At 36.6% G+C, this 21491-nt stretch overlaps 1 protein-coding gene and 1 pseudogene across 3 annotated transcripts in view; both read left to right on the forward strand.

The window, feature by feature from the left end:
- Positions 1–375: 375 nt before the first annotated feature.
- Cbr4 (carbonyl reductase 4) overlaps positions 376–21491 on the forward strand; it is a 74561-nt gene continuing 53445 nt past the window's right edge. Inside the window, exons 1-5 of one of the 3 annotated variants that reach the window (XM_027927222.2) lie at positions 376–697; positions 3587–3707; positions 4445–4581; positions 7340–7474; positions 16348–20035. In XM_027927222.2, the coding sequence (XP_027783023.1) occupies positions 556–697; positions 3587–3707; positions 4445–4581; positions 7340–7474; positions 16348–16526 (714 nt within the window). In that variant the 5' untranslated portion in view covers positions 376–555 and the 3' untranslated portion in view covers positions 16527–20035. Of the gene's footprint in view, positions 698–3586; positions 3708–4444; positions 4582–7339; positions 7475–16347; positions 20036–21491 lie in introns of those variants that run through there. The other 2 variants (XM_071610538.1, XM_071610539.1) reach the window with 2 other exon arrangements.
- LOC139705265 (cytochrome c oxidase subunit 7B, mitochondrial pseudogene) lies at positions 17350–20035 on the forward strand (annotated as a pseudogene).

Below are 21491 nucleotides of genomic sequence, written 5' to 3' on the forward strand. Positions count from 1 at the left end.
GCTAACTTCGATCACTTCGGCGATCCACTACTCTTTTCAGAGGAAAGTCCAGTATGTTGTTGACAACCCTGTTCTGAGCAAACTGGGACGCGTGGTAACCTGGGCTGTAATCCAGATTCCCACCTCCCAGGGTGGAAAGAGGCGTCCCTCAGCAAGTTGAGCACACCTCCCACTAAGCAGGCGCCCATGCCGTGCCTTCGGGCGGGAAGACTACAAGTCCCAGCAGGCAGCCGAAGCCCGTCTGGGCCAGTCTTCCGCCGGCCGCGCGCTCGGTCGCCCACGTTCTAGTAGGGCGCTGCTTTGGGGAATCCTGCGTACTGACGTCAACACGCTGACGACGGAGATGCGTGCGTGCTGACGTCAGCGCGTTACATCGTACTCTTCCCGGCTTCTTAAATTGCCAGAGTCTGTGGGCTGGAGCTCGCGTCTGCTGGGCTGTTGTTCTTTGGCCTGGCTTTATCTATCTATCCATTTACTTATTTATTTTTTAAAAGCCCGAGGTTCTCTGGAGAAGGGCGGCAGGTCCCAGCCAAGTTTTCGACTTACGGGTTCAAGATGAACAAAGTGTGCGCTATTTTTGGAGGTTCCCGGGGTATTGGCAGGGCAGTAGCCCAGTTAATGGCCCAGAAAGGCTACCGACTGGCGATCATCGCCAGAAATCTGGAAGTGGCCAAAGCCGCCGCAGGTGACCTCGGCGGTAGGTACCGAGCTTGTTCAGCTGCGTGACTGCAGTCCCGAGGGCTGAAGCTTCGTGTGTAACACAAGCGACTCTGAGGGTTGGTGATTCAGCCGCGGGTCCCTAGGATAGACCTGTTGTGCAGACCCCTACCTGCTCGCACCTCAACGCCACCTGCCGCCCAGGGCTGGGCGCTGGGGGATTTTACTAAGAAGTCGCAGTCTTGTTAGTACAAGCCTTCATTTTCCTGCAGCCTTTGCTAGTAGTGAGGAGCTCTGTTTTGGCATCTGGTAGGAGAAAGCAACTCTACACTTAAAGTTAAGTTATGCAGGGGTCAGCTACAGGGTTAAGTCTGGAGAGGTAGACATGCCAGGTAGGAAAAGCTCACTTTGGTTTTTCCGAGAGCTGTTCCTGCCCCTATGCGAATGCCCAAAGCAGTGCATCAGAGAAAACCCCTTTTGGGTGCCAGCCGGTTTTGAGATATATCTGGTTTGCTTTATTACATCTATTAAGAATTTTAAGCCATTGATTCCCTTTTTTGTGAATTTTGTAAATAATTGGAATTTGTTTGACTCAGTCCTTATTATTACCTTCAATTTTTTTTTCTTATTAACGGGTCAGTTATTTTTCAAACTTAAGTCTCTTGATGGTAAGGGTAAAAATGACGTCTGAGGGTTTGAAGATACTAAGACAGAACCAATTAGTAGAAGAGAGAAGAATACTAGTAACTTATTATCAGGAAGGCTTTGGGAGGAATAGAATCCTGGGGGTGTTAAGTTTTGTGTTTTGTTTTTAAAAGAAGTTGCTGATAGGTTTGGTACCACCAGCTCAGACTCTTTGTTTCCTTAGTTTGGGAAAATACTTGGCTTTCTAAAATTACAACTGGAGAATTTCCATGAAAGAAAGAAGTCTTTCAGCTCATATTCATTGCCAGTATATGACCAAGGAGGGAAAAAGTGGTGCTCCTTGCTGGGTTAAACTATCGGTGTTTGCTGATTAGATTAAAAACCATTAGTTGAGTTTTAGAGGATAATTGTGGACCAATAAGTCTTCACATGAAAGCCAGGAGTGAGACAGGTGATGCTTTTGAGCATTTCATTTCCTTGAATCATGTGTTCCCTAAGTGATTGATTTTCATTGGTAAAGTGTGATTTTTCCCAGGTGTCTTACTGTTCCCAAAGGCATGAGGGGATAATGTTAGTGTATACATATTTGGCAAAATCAGGCAGAAAATAAGCAATTATTTTAGTTTATAAAAATTGCACCATTTAGAGTATAGATATACTTGAGTTGACAATGTGGTGTGCATTCAGTAGAAACCAGTTCTTTCAGGCTGGGGTTGTGGCTCAACAGTAGAACCTAGCACGTGTGAGGCCCTGGGTTTGATCCTCATCACTACATAAAAATAAATAAATAAAATAAAGGTATTGTGTACAACTATTAAAAAGAAAGAAAGAAAGAAACCAGTTCTTTAAATTTGAAATGGCTGGGCCTAATGGCACATAGCCTGTACTCCCAGTGGCTCAGGAGGCTGAGGCAGGAAAATGACAAGTTCAAGGCCAGCCTCAGTAACATAGCCAGGCCCTAACAAATGAGTGAGAACTTGTTTCAAAAAACAAAACAATTTTGAATTGGGATCTACCCCAGGCTACTGATATGCAGGATGATACTCTCTTGATGCTGGGCAGTGCAACAATCCTTAGCTCCCAGGCAGCCATGCAGTCAGGAGGGGAGACACCCCATACTCTGCAGTGTACAGTATTGCTTAGCTTCCTGTTTGATAGGTTAGGTGCATGAAATGCATTTTCAACCTATGATATTTTCACCCTATGATGGGCTTATCTAGATGTTACCCCATCATAAATCAAGGAACATGTATTAAAATACATTATTAAGTAGGGAATATTTTATTTTCCTTTGAAGTATGATTTTTTGGCATTTAAACAATTTTTGAAAAGTGGCTATTTTTGAGAGGTAATAATTACTTTTAGTAAAAATGATTTGTAGTTTTAGCTCTTTTTATGGCTTTCTTTGTTGTCTCATCTATACTGATGGTCAGGCTTTTATATATATTATATATGTATAAAAATAGTTTATTTTTAGTGCTTAAAAAATAACAACAAAAAAGAAACCTTGGAGTTTATCCTCAGGACTAAAGAAACAAATTCAACCTAAAGAATTAAACATAAGTTTCAAACAAGGAGTATGAACCCAGAAGACTGTTGAATTAGGCATAACAGGTTTAGTGTTAAAGCTATAAACATTATTATGAATCTTAACAAAGCACTGCAAACTTGAAAAATGATCCCACAATTTTATAGATTCAAAACAAAGTTTTATTTTTTAAAATAAAAACAATCTTTCTAAGAGCCAGGATCTCTTAGCCAGGTGCTGTAGCACATGCCTGTAATGTAAGTGACCCCTGACGATGAAGCAGAAGGATTGAAGTTCAGGGTTAGCTTTAGCAACTTAGTGAGGGAACTGTCTCAAAATAAAAAGGGATGGGCATGGAAAGAGGTAAAGTGGCCCTGGGTTCAATCCGCAGTTAAAAAAAAAAAAAACAAAAAACCAAGATTTCTTTGTTTCCCAGGCTAGCCTTGAACTCCTGGGCTCAAGCTGTCTTCCTCAGCTTCCAGAAGGGCTGTGATTACAGGTGTGTGCAACTGTGCCCTACAAAAAAACAACAAAACTTTCCAAAGTTTTCAAATCAACTTTTGTTATATTACTTTCTTGTTCCCTGCCCACCCATCCCAGTTTAATTTGACAAGTGAGAGCAGGAACCTATGAAATATTTATCTTTTATCTCTAGGGTTAGCACAAACCTACCATGTAGTAGGGGATTAACAAATGTGTACTGTGTAGATTCAAAATTTAAGTTATAATTAATTCTAATGTAACTTTGTTTTGTAGGAAATCATTTAGCATTTAGCTGTGATGTTGCTAAAGAACATGATGTTCAACATACATTTGAAGAGATGGAGAAACATTTAGGTCAAGTAAATTTTTTGGTAAATGCAGCTGGTATTAACAGGTTGGTCATAGATTTAAGTAAATTTCTTAAAAGTTTTTATTTTTTTTAACCCATTTAGGCTTTTGATTAGTATCAATTAATGTATTAGTTGTTTTACTTATAAGAAAAAGTGTGTGTTTTAAAACTTTTCCATACATTCTTTTGTTTCATATTGAAATAAGTGTCTAGTTTGATCAGTTTTAATATTTTAATCCTCATCAATATTGAGCTATTGAATGTTTCTGTAACTCTGAAGGCTGTTTCTTCTTAATATTTCCTCATAGCTAACCAGTATTCTGAATTCTGTCACCATGTGTGTGTGTGTGTGTGTGTGTGTATGTATGTGTATACGTGTATTTTTTTTTGTGGGGGGAGTATGTGAACTGATGGAATTATAGGGTAGGCATTCTTTTATAAAAAAAGATGAATTTAGAATAATATACTAATTGTCTTGCTAAACAAGGCTTAGTATGGCAATTGCTTAGGCTATTCAAAATATTTTGTCTACATGGTACTACTTTTAGCAATTTGGAATGTTTGTCACTTTAACTGAAATGGGTAGAAACTACCTTCCAAGTGGATCATTTCTAAAAGCTTATCGTTTATTTTAGTGGCTCACAAACCAAGGTCAAAATAGTACCCTCTAGGCATTCTATCTCAGATATGAAGAACATCTTACACTCTTTCCATCAAAATGTTACCTATGTCTTGACTTTAAAAAAATTGTTATTAATTTACATGCTGTTTATTTTTTGTAGGGATAGTCTTTTAGTAAGAACAAAAACCGAAGATATGATATCTCAACTTAATACTAATCTCTTGGGTTCTATGCTGACTTGTAAAGCTGCCATGAGGACTATGATTCAACAACAGGGAGGGTCTATTGTTAATGTAGGTGAGTTTTTTTCTTTGTGGGTTTATAATTATTGTGTATTACCATAAGCATATTTAATCCACTAATTTGTAACTTTCACTTATGAAATTTATCTTTGTATTATCTGTTGGAAAAGATTTAATTAGCTAATCAGTGAGTAAAACAGGAATCACAAATTCACATCCTGATGGGGCAGGCGGATGTTGACCACCAATTATTAGAGAGTGGCAGTAGAGGTCATGTGATAAATGACAGAAGACATTTAGGTTCAGTTGGTGTTCAGATCTAGTCGATTTTTGGTGTGCATGAATGTGGTTCCAGTTTTGCTAATAATTTTGATTTTTCAAGAGAAATTGGGCATCCTAATTTTTATGCAAAGCCTAATTTAAATTTTTATGTGAAGCCTAATTTTAAAAATATGGACAAAGGGGGCTGGGGATATGGCTCAAGCGGTAGCACACTCGCCTGGCATGCGTGCGGCCCGGGTTCGATCCTCAGCACCACATACAAACAAAGATGTTGTGTCCGCCGAAAACTAAAAAATAAATATTAAGAAAAATATGGACAAAGAATTTAAAAAAATTGTGGACACTGGGTAGTAAACAACAATTATTGTAGTAGTTGCATAAATTTGCAGAAGTTAAAGTGACACACTTTCAGACCTTTGAACATTCCTGCATTGTCTAACATGAGCTTTTCAGGGGACACTTTATATCCAAACCATAACAGGAAGTGAAAAATTCATATTTCCTGGTATTTTTACTTTACATTTTCTATCTTTAGGTATGTTTAAATACACAAAATACTATCATTACACAAATACTTTACAATTGCCTGCCGTATTCAGGACAGTAACATGCTGTACAGGTTTGTAGCCTAGGAGCAATAGACTATACCATGAGGCTTGGGGTGTGTAGTAGACTCTACCATCTTATTTTGTGTAAGTGAACTCTGTGATGTTTGCATGACTATGAAATCACCTAACAGTGGTTACTCTGTATGTGCCTGTCATTAAGCGATACATGACTGTATAATGTAGGTAAATTTTTAATATTGGATTTGATTATAATAGAAAAAGTGGATTTTTTCTTTCTTTCTTTTGGGTACCAGCTATTGAATCCAGATGCTCATAACAACTGAGTCACATCCTTAGCCCCGCCCCCCACTTTTTTTTTTAAAGAGAGAGAGAGAATTTTATTTTTTAGTTATCGGCGGACACAACATCTTTGTTTTGTATGTGGTGCTGAGGATCAAACCAGGGCTGCATGCATGCCAGGCGAGCACACTACTGCTTGAGCCACATCCCCAGCCCCATCCTTAGCCCTTTTTAACATTTTCTTTAGAGACAGGGTCCTGCTGAGTTGCTTAGGGCCTCACTAAGTTGCTGAGGCTGGCTTTGAACTAAGGATCCTCCTGTGCCACTGGGATTATAGGCATGCACCACTGCCCCTGGTGATGTTTTCTTTTTCTAAAGTAAAATTACTTAAAAATTTTTGGAGCTTATTTAATTTTTGTATCATAAATACAGGTCAGTGGTGCAGAAAATTACTTCCCTACTTCTGTTTTGCAAGCAGTTATTTGCATATAGCTGATATTTTGAATTATAAATAATATAATTTATGACTTATATAAATATAAATTACATATTCTTTAAATGAAGTCACCTAAGTGCCAGGTTTCTGTTCTCCAGACTAAAAGCCTCAGGGGTCACTCCAGTTGAATTGGGCTGACTGGGCTGCGTAAAATAACCACACAAGAGACACAAATACCTTTTTCTTTAGGGTTGCTGTGACGGCTTCTCTGACCTTAAGGGTCCGCAGGAAGAGAGAGCAAGAGCACATGCTGACCCCTTTTATTGAGGAGAAGCTATTCAAATGAGGCAAGGTGTCAGGTTGCAGGGGGCTGAGTCTGTCCTCATGATGTCCGCTATCAGCAGGTTGACTGATAACTGGGTAGGCCACACCCTAGGGCACAGTAAGAGAAGGGGACACACAAGACACTTTCATGGAAGATTCTATCCTAAAGAGGGCAAGGGGTTATATTACAAAGGAACAGGTGAGCATAGCTTTACCCATGGTGCTGTAGCAAGACACACCCATGCATGAGACACCGACCCTCGAACCCAAGAAAGGTGGGGAAAGCTCTGCCACATTTCTGTGTCTGAGCACCTCAGCACCCAGCCAGGGAGTGTGACCCAGTCATGTGCAAGGTTGGTCTCCCACACCTAAGAATCTTTAGTAGGCAGTACAAGTTATATCACTGAAAGCAACAAAGTTGCACATTTATGAAAAGTTATAATTGAAGTGGAACTGGTAAGTTTAGATCAACTGTAGTTCTAATTTAGTGAGATTTATCTTCAGATGGATTTAGGTAGAAGTAAGTATTTCTTTATGTCTAGTTGTAGAAAGGTAAAATTAATTAGACTTTTTCTGGCTTCAACCTCTTCCTACTGGAAGCCATTATAAGCCACAGAATTTTCATTATAGCTGACCTACTCAGAGATTGGAATGCTCTGCATTCTAGATTGGCTTGCAAGCCTCCTACTTGGCGCTTGTGGTTTTACACCAACTTCATTCTGATCTTGTTTTCTGTGTTTGTCTGGAGCATACTTGGATTCTTAAAGTCTTACTACTCAAATGACAGTGGGTAGAATTACTAATGTGAGTAAAGGATAAGGTAAAATGGGTTTTACTTTTTTTATTTGTTTACTATAAATTATCTGAATTTTTATATAATTCCTATGAATTAGTTTGAATTTGCTTACTTTCTTTTCTTGTAGGAAGTATTATCGGTTTAAAAGGCAATTCTGGCCAGTCTGTGTATAGTGCCAGTAAAGGAGGATTGGTTGGATTTTCACGTGCACTTGCTAAAGAGGTAGCACGAAAGAAAATTAGAGTGAATGTAGTTGCACCAGGTCAGTAAAAACTTTTTATTTATTTATTAAAATTTTTTTTTTTAGTTGTAGATGGACACGATATCTTTATTTTATTTACGTTTATGTGATGCTGAGGATCAAACCCAGTGCCTCACACATGCTAGTACTCTACCACTGAACCACAACCCCACCCCCAAAATGTTTTATTAAAATAACTTTATTATTTTTGTTTTCTAGAGAAGCCATTAATTTGTCCATCTATGAGTAGTGATTGATTGCCATCTGGGTAGAGTGGTTTTGAGATGATTGTGAAAAGAATCAAGTAATGAATTGGTGACAAGAAAAAAAAAAATCCTTGTATTTCATATTTTATTTAGAATATGTATTTTTAAAAAATTATACTAATTATGGAACAACTTAAGGTAAAGAGGATCTTAGAGATCACTTATTCTAGGCAGTTTTATAGTTTAGAAAACTGAGCCTAGGATTTGGAGTGACTTACCTAATTGCATTACTAATTTATGGAAAACTTTAAAGTCCCCTAAGATTTCCCTTATAATATTAAAAAATTGAAGTTATTTTGCTACTATGTCTACATAAATTACCTGGACCATTCCAATTTTTTACTTTTACCTTTATATTTTGTTAAGTTACTAATTAATAAAATTGCCTAGATTAGTGAAGAGTATAGTAAAAAGGTATTAAAACTCAGATCCACGTTATCACTTATTAGCGGTCATGCTAGATTTTTGTTAAGTGTTTATTTGAATAAATGGAGTGTTTTCATATACCTTTGCCAGTTAGCCTTGAAATCTTTGTCTTAGTTTTCTATAAATATTTAAGAATTCATTACTTATGTAAAAAAGTTTATTTTGGGTCACTTGTTTTTGTAAGAAAAAGTGGGCTGCAGCAGATCTTTCCCTTTGCAGTCACTAATGGCCCCAGCTTTGACCCTAGAGTTGGCGTTTTATTTGACATTTGATGTTGAGCAGCAGGTATCCCTGATTTATCAAAATGACCTGTTAATCCTTTTAGTGTCCTTTATCCCAGTTCATTGTTTAGGCACAAAGACTTGCTAAATTCAGACATTCCAAATCCATGAACATTTGATAACTGACTATAAATCAGATGCACCCATTTTTTGAAAAAATCCCAAAAGTTGCATTTTTATTTCATTATCTTGGCATTGCTTTCTATTTGTGTGTGCTTTATGTGAGCTGATTGATTTTAGTATTAGCTTAGATAATCATCTGTGGTATAAATTATTTTTGATTTGCAACTACATATATCTGCTTCTTTTCAGGATTGTGAATAGTGTAGGCAATGAAAAGTGAATTCTGCTTCATGATGTTTTAAAAGCTGTATAGTGTAGGGGTAATGCAAGTGTTTCTAAGTCACAATAACTCATGCAGCAAACTTCCTGAAGTGGCTTCCTGTGTGCAGGGGCTGTGTTAGTTCCTGAAGTTTCAAAGATAAGTATTTCCATCACAGGGAGCTAGGCATCTTGGGAAAGACAGGCATATAAACAAATAATTACAACATCGTGATGAACTGAAAGTAAAGATATATGTATGGTGCAGTGGAAATGCTGAAGAAGGATGGTTTAATTTTGTCTAGAGTGAATTAATTGTCAAGACAATAGGCTAAATAGTGGGAATCCAGTTTGTATACAAAGAGTGTTAGGGAAGTGTGGTATACCCCATTTCTCTCCAGTTTCCCCAGCTCCTTGCAATCTTAAATTACTTTCTATCTCTATAGATTGGCCTATTTTGGACATTTTATATACATGGAATCTTAAAATAGTTGGAATTTTGTGATTGCTGCATCATCACTTTTAATGGCTGAACTAAAAGATCATAGTGTCTGTTTTTAATTAGGTGTACCCCAATAATGTTTTAGGGGATATACCTATCTTGTTTAACCTATTGCCACTTGATGGACATTTAGGTTGCTTCTGATCTTTTTCTTTTACAACTAAAAATGCAGTGACAATATTTGGGCATAATTTATCTTGCATATTTGCAAGTGAATGATTGTAATCTGGAAAATAGAATTGCCAAGGCTTGGAGGATCTATGCCTTTTTAATTTGACAAGTAATGATACATTGAATTTATTTCTATAGGGTGCTTAAGTGTTTTGCTACTGTTATTTTTTAAGTTGGAGAGCTTTTGTATTTACCACTTAGAGATGATCTTGTTGACAAACACATGCATAAGCATGACGTCTGCTCAGAGCAGGTGTTACTCTGGGTGCTCTTAGGTGCTATTTTGCTTGGTGTTTATTTCTTACACTGTTCCACCCATAAGCATAACAGTAAGACATGCAAATTTGTTCTGGTTAAAATCTTTTAAAAAATGTTTTTTTATAGCAGATGGACACAGTACCTTTATTTCATTTTTATGTGGTGCTAAGGATCAAACCCAGTGCCTCACATGTGCTAGGCAAGCACTCTACCAACTGAGCTATAGCCCTAGCCCTGTTCTGGTTAAAATCTTGATCTAGTTTTTGGCAAGACCCTTGTTTCTTCTTCCTTATAGAAGTGTCTAGGGTTGAGTTCTTTTCAGATCCTAGAAACTTACGGCAGAGAATGGACATCTGAACTTTTAGGTCTGTTATATAGTGCCACATCCCACACTTGATAATATGGGTTATGGATCCTAATCTGAAGTGCTCCAAAACTTAAAACTTTTTTGAGTGCTGAAATGGTGGAAAAGTTCCACACAATGTCGTTTGATCAGTTGCAGTCAAAGTATGAGTGCACCAACAACATTTTATAAAATTATTACAGGATGTGTATGAGGTGTATATGAAACAAACAAATTTCTTGTTTAAACTTGAGGCCCATTCCCAGGGTGTCTCACATTTGTGCAAAGATTCCCAAATCTGAAGAAATCTAAAATTTGGGATACTTCTGGTCTGAGGTGTTTTTTTTTCCCCTCAGTACTCTGGGGTAGGGTGCTCTACCACTGAACTATATCCCCAACCCTTTTAATTTTTTTATGTGGCATTCAAGGACTCACTAAGTTGCTGAGGCTGGCCTCCAACCTGCTTCCTCCTGCCTAAGCCTCTGAGTAGCTGGGATTTCAGGGTTGTGTCATGGTGCCTGTCACTGGCTCTAACTATTTCTGATAAGGGCACTCAGACTATACTGGTGATAGATAAAATCCTGGTATCTAATTTAAATATAAAGTTTGTTGTGTATAAACATGTCAAAAATTGAAATAGTGACTTAGTAATATGGAAATGAGATGTTGCTGTTTATTTATGCTATGTGGCTAGTCAGAAGTGGATGTATGAAATATGTTTCCCTCAGAATTTATGAAATGTAAATTCTCATTGGACAAGAGCCATGCAGTTTTTATGAGCAACAGTAGTCCTCTTCCTGAAGAGTTCATGTTAAAAAAAGTTTTGTGTAGGGAGTGTGGCTCAGTATTAGAGCACTTGGCTATCATGTGCAAAGCCTGTGCACAATCCCCAGCACCCTGCAAAGGTGTATTGGGTATATCATTAAATCTATAGTACTAAAATGGAAATGTTCTTAGTTGGTTGAGGGCCTGTCATTTCAGTTATCAATTTACTGATTTAAGGAATGATTGTTTTGTAGCCAGTTGGAAACTTCTGTTCAGTAAAGTAATGCAGCAACATCATTTGTTGGACAGTGGCACCTACTGGTAGTGTATACTTTTTATAGCTCAGCTTGAAAGTCACTGTAGTATTTGCCTTGGAAAAGGGGGAGTATAACAAAATTCCTAGAATTTTACAAATTAAAAGTGAAAGATTGGAGAGAGTCTTTTGGTGCACAGAAAGAAAGCATGAACTAGAAATGATACAAGAACAAAGATAGATGTGTGGGATGTTTAAGGACTACTCATATCTCTCCTCAGGCCTGTGTATGTGGTATAGAACCCAGGAAGTTTCTTTTATATCATGTCTTAGGTTGTGAATATATTTATGAGTGAGGATCATAGTTTATGAGTTCAGTATAAAATGATGTATTGAAGGGGAGGCAGAACACTATGGTAAAAGGGAGTGGCAGAGGAAAGCAATTCAGGACAGGTAACCAGAAGGAGCATGAGCTCTGCTCGTCAAGGACAAAATATAAGCCCTTAAGGCGCACTCCTGTTTATCTACTTCCTCCAACCATGGTCTACCTTGTCATATTTGGTAGGTAGAGCCCAGAGTAACTTATCATTAGAGACTAGCTTCACATTTTTGCTTTTATTTCAGATGGGCTGGGATAGATAAATGAGGTTTAAAAAGCTGCGGATAGATTAGGGCTTTTAGTGAAACTATTCTGTATGATACTATAATATAATGGTGGATATCATGACATGCATTTATCAAAGCCTGTAGAACTGTATAACCTAAGAAGTGAACCCAGAAGTAAAACTATGGATTTTACTTATCAATATTGGTTCAACTAGTTGGTTCAATTAACACTAAGGTAAGATGTTAATAATAGGGGAAATTGGGGAGGGCAGTGTGATAAGGGGGTTTATAGATATAACTTCCTGTCCTTTCTGCTCAGTTTTTCTATAAGCCTACAGTTGTTCTAAAATAAAGTCTATTATTTAGAAAAGGCTGTCAATAATGATGAAAGAAAGTCTTGACATGTTCTTGTCCTTTATATCAAACGTAATCTAAGAGGGAAAATCCAGTATGTATTGATGTATGGATTTATCCCTTCCTATCAACTTGGCCTCTCTTTACTTACCCACTTTACTTTTAGACTTTTTTTTGGTATTGAGATTGAACCTAGGGGTGCTTAACCATTGAGTCAGGTCCCCAGCCCTTTTCATATTTTATTTTGAGACAGAGTCTCACTAACTTGTTTAGGGCCTTGCTAAGTTGCTGAGGCTGGCTTTGAACTTGTGATCCTCCTTCCTCAGCCTCCTGAGCTGCTGGGGATCACAGGCGTGTGCCACTGTTCCTGACTACTTCTAGATTTTTATTACAGTGTTCATTGATGGTTAGGAGCTATCCCACGAGATTTGTTATTCCACGTATTTGTGCATAGGTGAGTAGAAGCTGTGGTTAGTTTCCTCTAATGAAATAACATTCCTATCTTCCATGCTTGAATAAGTGCAGGGAGAATCTTCCTATGATGTGGGTGGCTGAACACCATGATTTCAGTTCTGAACTTGTAATCATGCTGGACTGAGAGTACCACTCTTATTTAGAGATCTCACCTAAATAGACACAGACCATATCTGTGATTTGCAACCGAATGTAGACTATTAAAAGACCTCATTCAAAGTTTCAAGACCTTATTCAAGGATTTAAGCTGTCATCCTTTGGCTGTTCTCTGTATTTTGCTTGTGTAATTGTTTTTGAGAACCACAGTCTGTGTTGAAGAGATCATCTTTCCACTTCACTGGGATTGTCCATGAACTTGTCTCATTGCCTAAGCCTCTTTGTGTAAAGTTTGCCTGCAGTTCCTCATTCCTTGTTCTAGATATGCTTATTTTCAAGGTAGAAACTCCTTCAAATGGCCTGTCATAGGTTGTGGGGCCTTACTGTTCGTTTCCAAAGGACAAACATCAGAACTGATGTTCACTAAGAAGCAGGGCAGATCAGTTCCTTTCAGGACAGCATAGATGAAAACTCAGATTAGCATTTGTTCTTTTTGAATTGGAACTGTTCTAACTGCTGTACACCTAATAGTGTCAAGAACTGAGGGTCCTTTTAGGAGAGCTCAGTTTCCTAAACTTCAAGTAAAGTTAGCAAGTCATGAAAACTGCTTAATGAGGCTTACTTTTCATCTTTCAGTCAGAGTAGTAGAGCTAAAAGAAAGCTCAGAGATCTGTTAGTTTTAATTGACTTCATTCATTAGGGCACAGAAAACAGCCATACATTTTAGACAGTACATAACTTCCTCAGGCCATAGTTTTAATACTGTGGAACAGAATCTTGCTTAATGTGTCCTAATCCATTGGCCTTTTTACCACAAAATGCTGCTTTTGACAAAATGCTACCAGAGCCAGTTAGAAGTTGAAGCTAGAATTTGCTAACCTGTGTTCACAAGATCTTTCTTGCAAATCATTTCTACTGTTCATGTTAGGTTAAAACATACAATTGATTTTTCTGCTGAGAGTTTGTAGTTGCTGGGAAGTATTCTATGCCAATTTTATTAGAATTCAAAAAGACCTTAGACTAAAGGATAACTGTATCACAAATTTTAAGAAAATTTATATAGACTTTTAATTTTTATTCATAATTTGAATTTATTCAATAAATGTGAGTTTTCTTTCTAGGATACTATCTGTTCATAAGTCAGGGAGAGGCACCTTGGAAAGTAAGTGTGTTCAAACACTGAAAACTTTGGATATCAAGAGCCCTCATCATATTGTTCTTAACATGATTGGATGGCATATTGTTTGTTATGACTCTTCACTGTAAATTAATTTTCATTTACAGTTCCCTTGAAATTCTGTAGAAGCTAATTATTAGCTGTGTCAACTGTTCCCCCCCCCCCACTTTTTTTTCTGGTACTGGGGGTTGAACTCAGGGGCACTTGACCACAGAGCCACATCCCAGCCCTATTTTGTATTTTGAGTTGCTTAGTGCCTCACCATTGCTGAGGCTGGCTTTGAACTCGCAATCCTTCTGTCTCAGCCTCCTGAGCTGCTGGGATTACAGGCGTTTATCACTGTGCCTGGCTCTGCTTCTCCTTTTATTCTTCCTTTCTTTCATTGTTCTTGATGAAAGAAATGAAAATAATATTGCTAACTTTTCAAATACATGTGATGAAATTTTGTGGCAGAAGAGTTTTTTATTCCACAATACAATCTCTCACTGAAACACAAAATAATACTAAATTAGTTTTGTTATTTTTGGCCCTTATTACAGACCATCTGAAATTAGTATTGTATACATATATTTTTTTCATAACTGTTTTTGAGACAGGGTGTGTCACTTAGGCTGGTCTTGAACTCCTGGACTCAAGCAATCCTCTTGCCGTAGCCTCCTGGGTGGCTGGGACTATAGGCATGCAGCACTGTACCTTGCTATTTGAAAGCTTTTTGTATGAATGCAAAAATAATATGTATTTTTGTGGACAACTTGAAAAAAACCCAAAAGTACAAAGAAAATACTCCTCACTTGTAATTCTGGTATCTAATGATAACCACTATTTTGGCACATAGTTTCTTAGTTAATAGTATATATTAGATTTTTTTTTGGGGGGGGGATACCAATTGAGCCTAGGAACTTATAACCACTGAGCCACATCCCCAGCCCTTTTTATATTTTATTTTGAGACACCATCTTGCTAAGGTGCTTAGGGTCTCACTAAGATGCTGAGGCTGGCTCTGAACTTGCGATCCTCCTGCCTTATCCCCCCGAGCCTCTGGGATTACAGGTGTGTGCCACTGTTTTTAATAGTGATATAACTGAGTTCATGTATGATTTTCTTTAAATATACAATTTTCATTCATTTTATATTATTCTATAGCATCATTTGTTAATACCTGCATATTTTTCTATTATGTGGATATAATGATTTATTTAACTAGTTTGTTGTTAACTTGTTTCTAGGTTTTCCCTAATAATCGGACACTGTCATGGACTTCATGATAGTAAATCTATGATTATTTCTTACAACACTTTTAAGAAAATATTAGCTATTTTTAAGTTAAAACCTAAAGTAAATTTCATAGGTCTGTATAATAAACTAGTGGCCTAATTGATTCTTAAGACAGTATTTAATTCACATTTATTATGGTACTTTCAATGACAGTTATATTTAGGTTGATTTTATGTATGATTAGTTTAACATAAGCCAATTTGAAAACTATATTTTTAAGATTGCACACTGAACAATCATGTAGCAATCTAATTTTTAGTCCATCTATTTTTTGTAACCTAACTACTGCTAACTACTGTTGCTTTCATGTAGATTAATATTTACTTTCTTTTTAAAAACCTAAAAGATTGAGTACTATATAAAATATTGATTGTGGGTTAAGCATTTTATTAGTAACATGTAGTTGTATGTCTCAGATTAATCTTATATTTTCTTAACAAATCTATGTTTTTTCCTTAATATATCAGTTATCATTTAAAATTGGTTGCTTAATATAATATATAGTACTTTATACTGGGAACTTTATATTTTAAATGTTCTGTGCAAGCTTTATTGCATACCTATACCAATACCAATTTAAATTTTGATTTTTGTGTGTATACTCACATTGGAATTGGATGACTACCAGATTTTGTTCTTATACATGTATTGGAAACTTTGGACTTTCTAATCATCAGTTATCTTGGCCATAGCAAATGGAACTGACTAGTTCTTATCAGAATTGCCAATTGGTTCATGTGACCATTTTTTGTGATGCCTGTCTTCCCTCAACACAACTTCTCACTCTCTTATTCCCACTCAAGTGAAATTTAATCATTTCTGTGGCCTTTTATTTATACCACTATAAGGATATTCACCAGACTTCCTTACACCATAATTGTGTATATAAGTGATTGTTTCCTCCATGAATTATAGGTTTCCAAAGGAATGGAATTTTGTTTTATTCATGTCTGTATCCATCCATGACATATATGAGCTTATCTTTACATTTTGCTAAGAGTTTGGCCGTATACTTGGAGATCATATATTTTAGTGTTCAGTAAATGTTCATTGAGTTAAAGTGAGTAAAATTGTAGATTGTTTATTTAATTGATAGCAAAACTGTATCTCCAAAACAAGGTTTATTCATCTCATTTTCAGGTGCAAATTCATTTTTTCAAAATTGAGCAAATATCTTAGTGTCTCCTCTCTTCAACTGAATAATCATTTTTATTGGCTTATTATAATTATACATAACAGTGGGATTTGTTATAATATATTCATGTGTGCTGCACACAATAAAACAGTATAATTTGAACAGTTTCTGAATGATCACTTCTGTTTTAGGATTTGTTCATACAGATATGACGAAAGACTTGAAAGAAGAACAGTTAAAGAAAAGCATTCCTCTTGGAAGGTTTGGAGAAACCATTGAGGTGGCACATGCAATTGTGTTTCTTTTAGAATCACCATATATTACAGGACATGTTCTAGTAGTGGATGGAGGGTTACAACTTGTGGTATAATTTAGAGATTGTTCAGTTATAATGGTGATTAGAATGAAGTCATACTTTAGCTATTGATAAGACAATCATACTACCTGGTGACACTTGCTAATCAAACCTACTGATGCTACCAATGTTGATTTCCTTCTTTATATAAATGTTTGAAAAGAACAATGTGTGCCCAATTGGTTTATCTAAAGGGTATGAATCATCTATACTAGCTACCTTTATAGGCCATATCAATTTTAGTATATAGACATTTTGTAAAGGACATAATATTTATGTTTTGCCTCAAAAATGGAAAAATTATATTGTATAATTATGATGAATGATTTCATTGTATCAGGCTGATTTTTCTAGAAGTTAACTTCTAGACAGTTGTTAAAATAAGAATTTCCAGAACATTGATTTATTGTCAGTACTTTAGCAAATTTGCTAAAGTTAAACATTGTATTGTTTTGCATATGTTTAGGCAATCAATTTTTTATATGGGTTGGAAAAAATAGTATCAATTAGACAAAGACATGAATTTAGAGTTGATTTCTTAGAGCAGTATTACTCTTGGTTGAACAGTTGGACAAAATAACCTGTAAATTTAAATGTGGTGCAAGTGGCTTATTTTGTAGAAATTCCCAGCGGTAATGAGGACCAGTCCTTAAGGTTTTAATATCTGGTACAGTAATGAGCTGCATGGATTTCATGAATTTAGGCAGTGTTTTTTTTAACCTACAAAAACTCAGTATAGTGAGTTACTTAAAAATAATTCAAGCTTTTGCAAGGGTACCTGGAACAAATTTGTACCAAACCAGCAGCTTCAGTTGCCACAGTTCTCTTCAGTTCCTGGATGTTTCTCGTGGCCAAAAACGCACTAAATCGTCTCCAAGTTTGAACATCCAGCAAACAATGGCAAGACAGAGCACCTGATTTCCAGACAAATATGGTAATGTGGTATTAGCTATTGGAGCCACTTTTCTGTATTGCTGTGTGGACACACATAGTAACACAAATTGGAATAGAATGGAACCTGTCCCCTGTTGGCTGAGTCATCCCAAAGGAATGGAGAGATCAGTAATTGTGCCAACTTATAATTGATGCCAAGTAAAAGCACTGTGTACCTATTATACCTATGGCATATTGAAGAAATAAAGTACACGTGAAACATTAAAAAAGAAGTTTAGGAAACTTAACATTATGAGCATTTTTGTATTGTGAATATAACAATGATCCTTACCCTAGTATTTTAGAAAGGTGTAATGGCCAATTTGAATTGTCAACTTGATTGGATTAAGAGATGCAAGAATTAAAGAGTGTGTTGATCAGGGTGTGTCAAGGAATGAGTGGCATGTGGGATGGCCAACTGAAATGGAGACCCTCCATGAGCATGGGCAGCACCTTCCAATAGGATGATGGCTTGGATGAAATGAAAGTTGGAAGAACAAGAAAGCAGCAGTAGATGCAGACTCCATTCTTCTTGAATGGGTTCTTGATTGCTGCTGTGATGTCTGAGGATCTCTCTTGCTTTTTCACTCTTCCAAAGTGATCTCTACCAGTGATTCTCCAGGGAATTTCCAGAAGTCTTCCATCTCAGACTAGGATAGAACCATTGATCCCTCTTGTTCTGTGGCTTCAGCTTCTTGGACTGTGTAGCTACTTGTTCTTCCAGCTCTCCAGCCTGCAAACAGCCATTGTGGACTATCCAGCTTCTGTTTGTGTAAGCCAACTTAATGAGTCCCCCTTTTAAAATTATACTTCCTGTTGATTCTGTTCCTCTAGAGAACCCTGACTAATATAAAAGGTAATAAATAATTACTCATAAGTAATCATAAAATATTTTAAATATATTTTCAGTAACAATGAGTTAAATGTCTTTACAAGAAACAAAGCAATAGTCTTGAAACAGAGTGTTTGCCTGGGCATAGAGATAAAGATATGAACTGAATGTAAAATATCAGGTAACATCTTTTTTGCATTGAACTCTTGGGAATAATGCAGATTTCAGTGTCACTAGGTTCATGTTTTTATTTATCATTTTTCAAAATGTTTTAAATATTGCATTCCAAAGTAATTATCATAATTTTCTAATAGCTTTTTTTAAAAGTGGAATATTATCTAAGAATTATGTTGAAAATTGGTGCAAAAAATGATTAAGATGTACTAATAAATTCAGAGTAACAGTATTTTAAGTCCTTTATGGTCTAAATCAAGATTCCTGATTCCTTAAAAATTATTCTTGTTTTAAAAAAATTATTTTATTTGTTTATTTTTTTATGTGGTGCTTAGGATTGAACCCAGTGCCTCACACATGCTAGGCAAGCACTCTACCACTGAGCCACAACCCCAGCCTCTTAAAAATTCTTTTTTTTTTTGTGGTGCTGGGATTGAACCCAGGGCCTTGTGCATGCAAGGCAAGCACTTTACATCCCCAGCCCAAAAATTATTCTTAATTTATCTTTCAAATTGTTTTTTTTTTTTTTTAACTTAGATTTCCCTGTTCAGAATATGAGAAAGTAAAGTGTAAGTCAAGTTAGTATTATTGAACAAATTGTCTACTAAATGCAGAATACAGAATATATCAGGTGTTCATAATTCCCGGCACATATAGGAAATGTAGCACTCAGGATAGTTATAGATATGATGCTTTTAAGCTGGGAGAGTTTGTGCGGCCAGAGTATGTACTTCTGCTCTCCCACCTACTGGCCTCTGGCTGCCTGCATTTCATAATTGCTTTGTATTCAGGCTTTAGTTCCCCTCAGTGGACAATCATGTTCTGAAGTCACCAGTGATTAAGAAGAAAGCAGTGTATTTCACTGAACTGATGACAGGTTAGAGATAGGCTTAACCTTTAAGGATGTGTATTTACACATTAAAATAAGAAATACACCTTTTAAACTATTCTCACCCTCCCGTAGCCTATTTCAAACTGGCAAAATATGTGGAGAAGTCTTGAAATGGGTAAAATAAACCTTCACTCTTCCATCTTAGGTGAATTCTCCACCTACTTTAGCTGACCTGGTAGAATTTGTAATTCAGTACTTGCATTCTGTTTCTGAAATCAGTTCCCAATTATTGCCTTACAGTCAGAGATTCAAGAACTTTAATGAATTATTAACCAACAGAATGATCTATAGTTGTTATGACTCTTGGAACCTACAATCCAGCCCATGTGTAGCATTTAAAAATAAAAAAGAAAGGATAATGGTTAAAACCAATGTATTAAAATTTTGCATTGAAGTTTTAAAACTTGTGCTCCTTTCACATGTTTATTCATATTCAATTTAAGAGGGATTGTAACTGTTTTTTAGAGATAGAATTACATGTTATAAATTACTTCGGGGGGATAATTTGTGTGAAGAAGATAACTTATTTATGCTTGCATTATCCAGAAGACTATTCTGGATATTCAAGAGTTATATCTTACATTACTGATATATTTTTCCAAGCTTTTGGAATGGAAGTATGTATAAAGTAAATCCTACTGCTGTCCTGACTTGGCAAATATACTATACTAAAATAAAGTACTTAATAATTAACTTTATTTTATATTAATTTTGTCTTTCAAGTTCATTGTAAGCTCCTGAGGGTAGAAGCCAGTAAATACTGTATCACTCCTTTAATCTCAAAATTAAACAAATATTTATTGTACGTCTTTTGATATCCCCATCTTGCTTGCCCCTGAGGACATTGGATATTCTAAATAAATGCACAGGTAAATCAATGTTTTTTTAATGATTCAGGATTATCAGTCATTCATGGTGCTCTAGTTTGGGAGGTCATTGAGATAAAATTTAAGTATATATCCTGGATTCTTGTTTCTTGATCACATTCCTGTGGTTTACCTCCCTTTTTGGTTCTCTGTCACTTTGATGCTTATTCTCACTTTATAACTGAATTTGCAATGCTAAGCTAATCAACTATTTTTTTCTTAGGCAATATGCCTTCAGTTTGACTAATGATCCCAGTTTAATTTGGAACTCTTGGCCTGTAATCCAAATAGAGATGGTATTAGTAACACTTGTGTTGCCAAATCCAAGTCTGTATTTGCTGCTCAAAAAGGGCCTAACAAATCCAGGACAAGTTGCTAGAGTAAGGAGCAAGATTTGGTAAGCCAGCAAGATGGAGAAGACGGTGAACTAGAATTCTGAAGGACCGTGTTAACACAGGTTTTAAGCTTTTTTTATCTTTAGGAAGAAATTGATGAAACCTGCTGGTAATCTGTTCATTTGCACCAGCCTTGGAGGGGTGGGGCAAGATTAGGGAAGTTTCAGTAAATCAACCTTGTGCAGCTAGTTTAAATGATTAATGAGGGCTACATGCTCAAGGAGGCATAGGCTTTTTCTTGCAAAGAAAACCACAGACAGCTACGATTTCCCTTCTGTCCAAATTCCACTACATGTCTTAACTGATAAGGGGGCAGAGACGGCTCTGGCTACTTCCTGCTTGAAGGTGGGTGAAATGAGTAGTGTTGGAATGGAACTGTTTAACCTGGAATTGGAAATGTTGGAGGATCTGAATGCACAAGCAAGCCATCCTATAAATCCAGAATAGGTGTGTACATACTTGAGTACCAATTATATAATCTGTTTTATTCCTTTATCAGTTGCCACTTGTACCTTGAGATATTGGATTTGGCCTCTTGTAGAGCGTGTTGTGTTATGATTTGAATGTGAGCTGTCCCCCAAAAGCTCATGTGTGAGACATTGTAAGAAAGTTCAGAGGAGAAATGATTGGGTTGTAAGAAAGAGCCTTTAACCTAATCAATGATTTAATCTTCTGATAAGGATTAACACTGGTAACTGAAGTGATAGGATGTGGCTGGAGGAGTAGGGAATTGGGGAGTGGCTTTGGGGGGCGTGGCCTTGGGTATATATTTGTGTCGGGTGAGGGGAGTCTCTCTGCTTTCTAATCACTGTGATGTGAGCTGCTTCTCTCGGCCACTCCCTCGCACCATGATGTTCAGCCTCACCTAGAGCCCCGAGGAATGGAGCC

This window comes from Marmota flaviventris, chromosome 3, assembly GCF_047511675.1.
Source record: "Marmota flaviventris isolate mMarFla1 chromosome 3, mMarFla1.hap1, whole genome shotgun sequence".
Taxonomy (NCBI): Eukaryota; Metazoa; Chordata; class Mammalia; order Rodentia; family Sciuridae; genus Marmota; species Marmota flaviventris.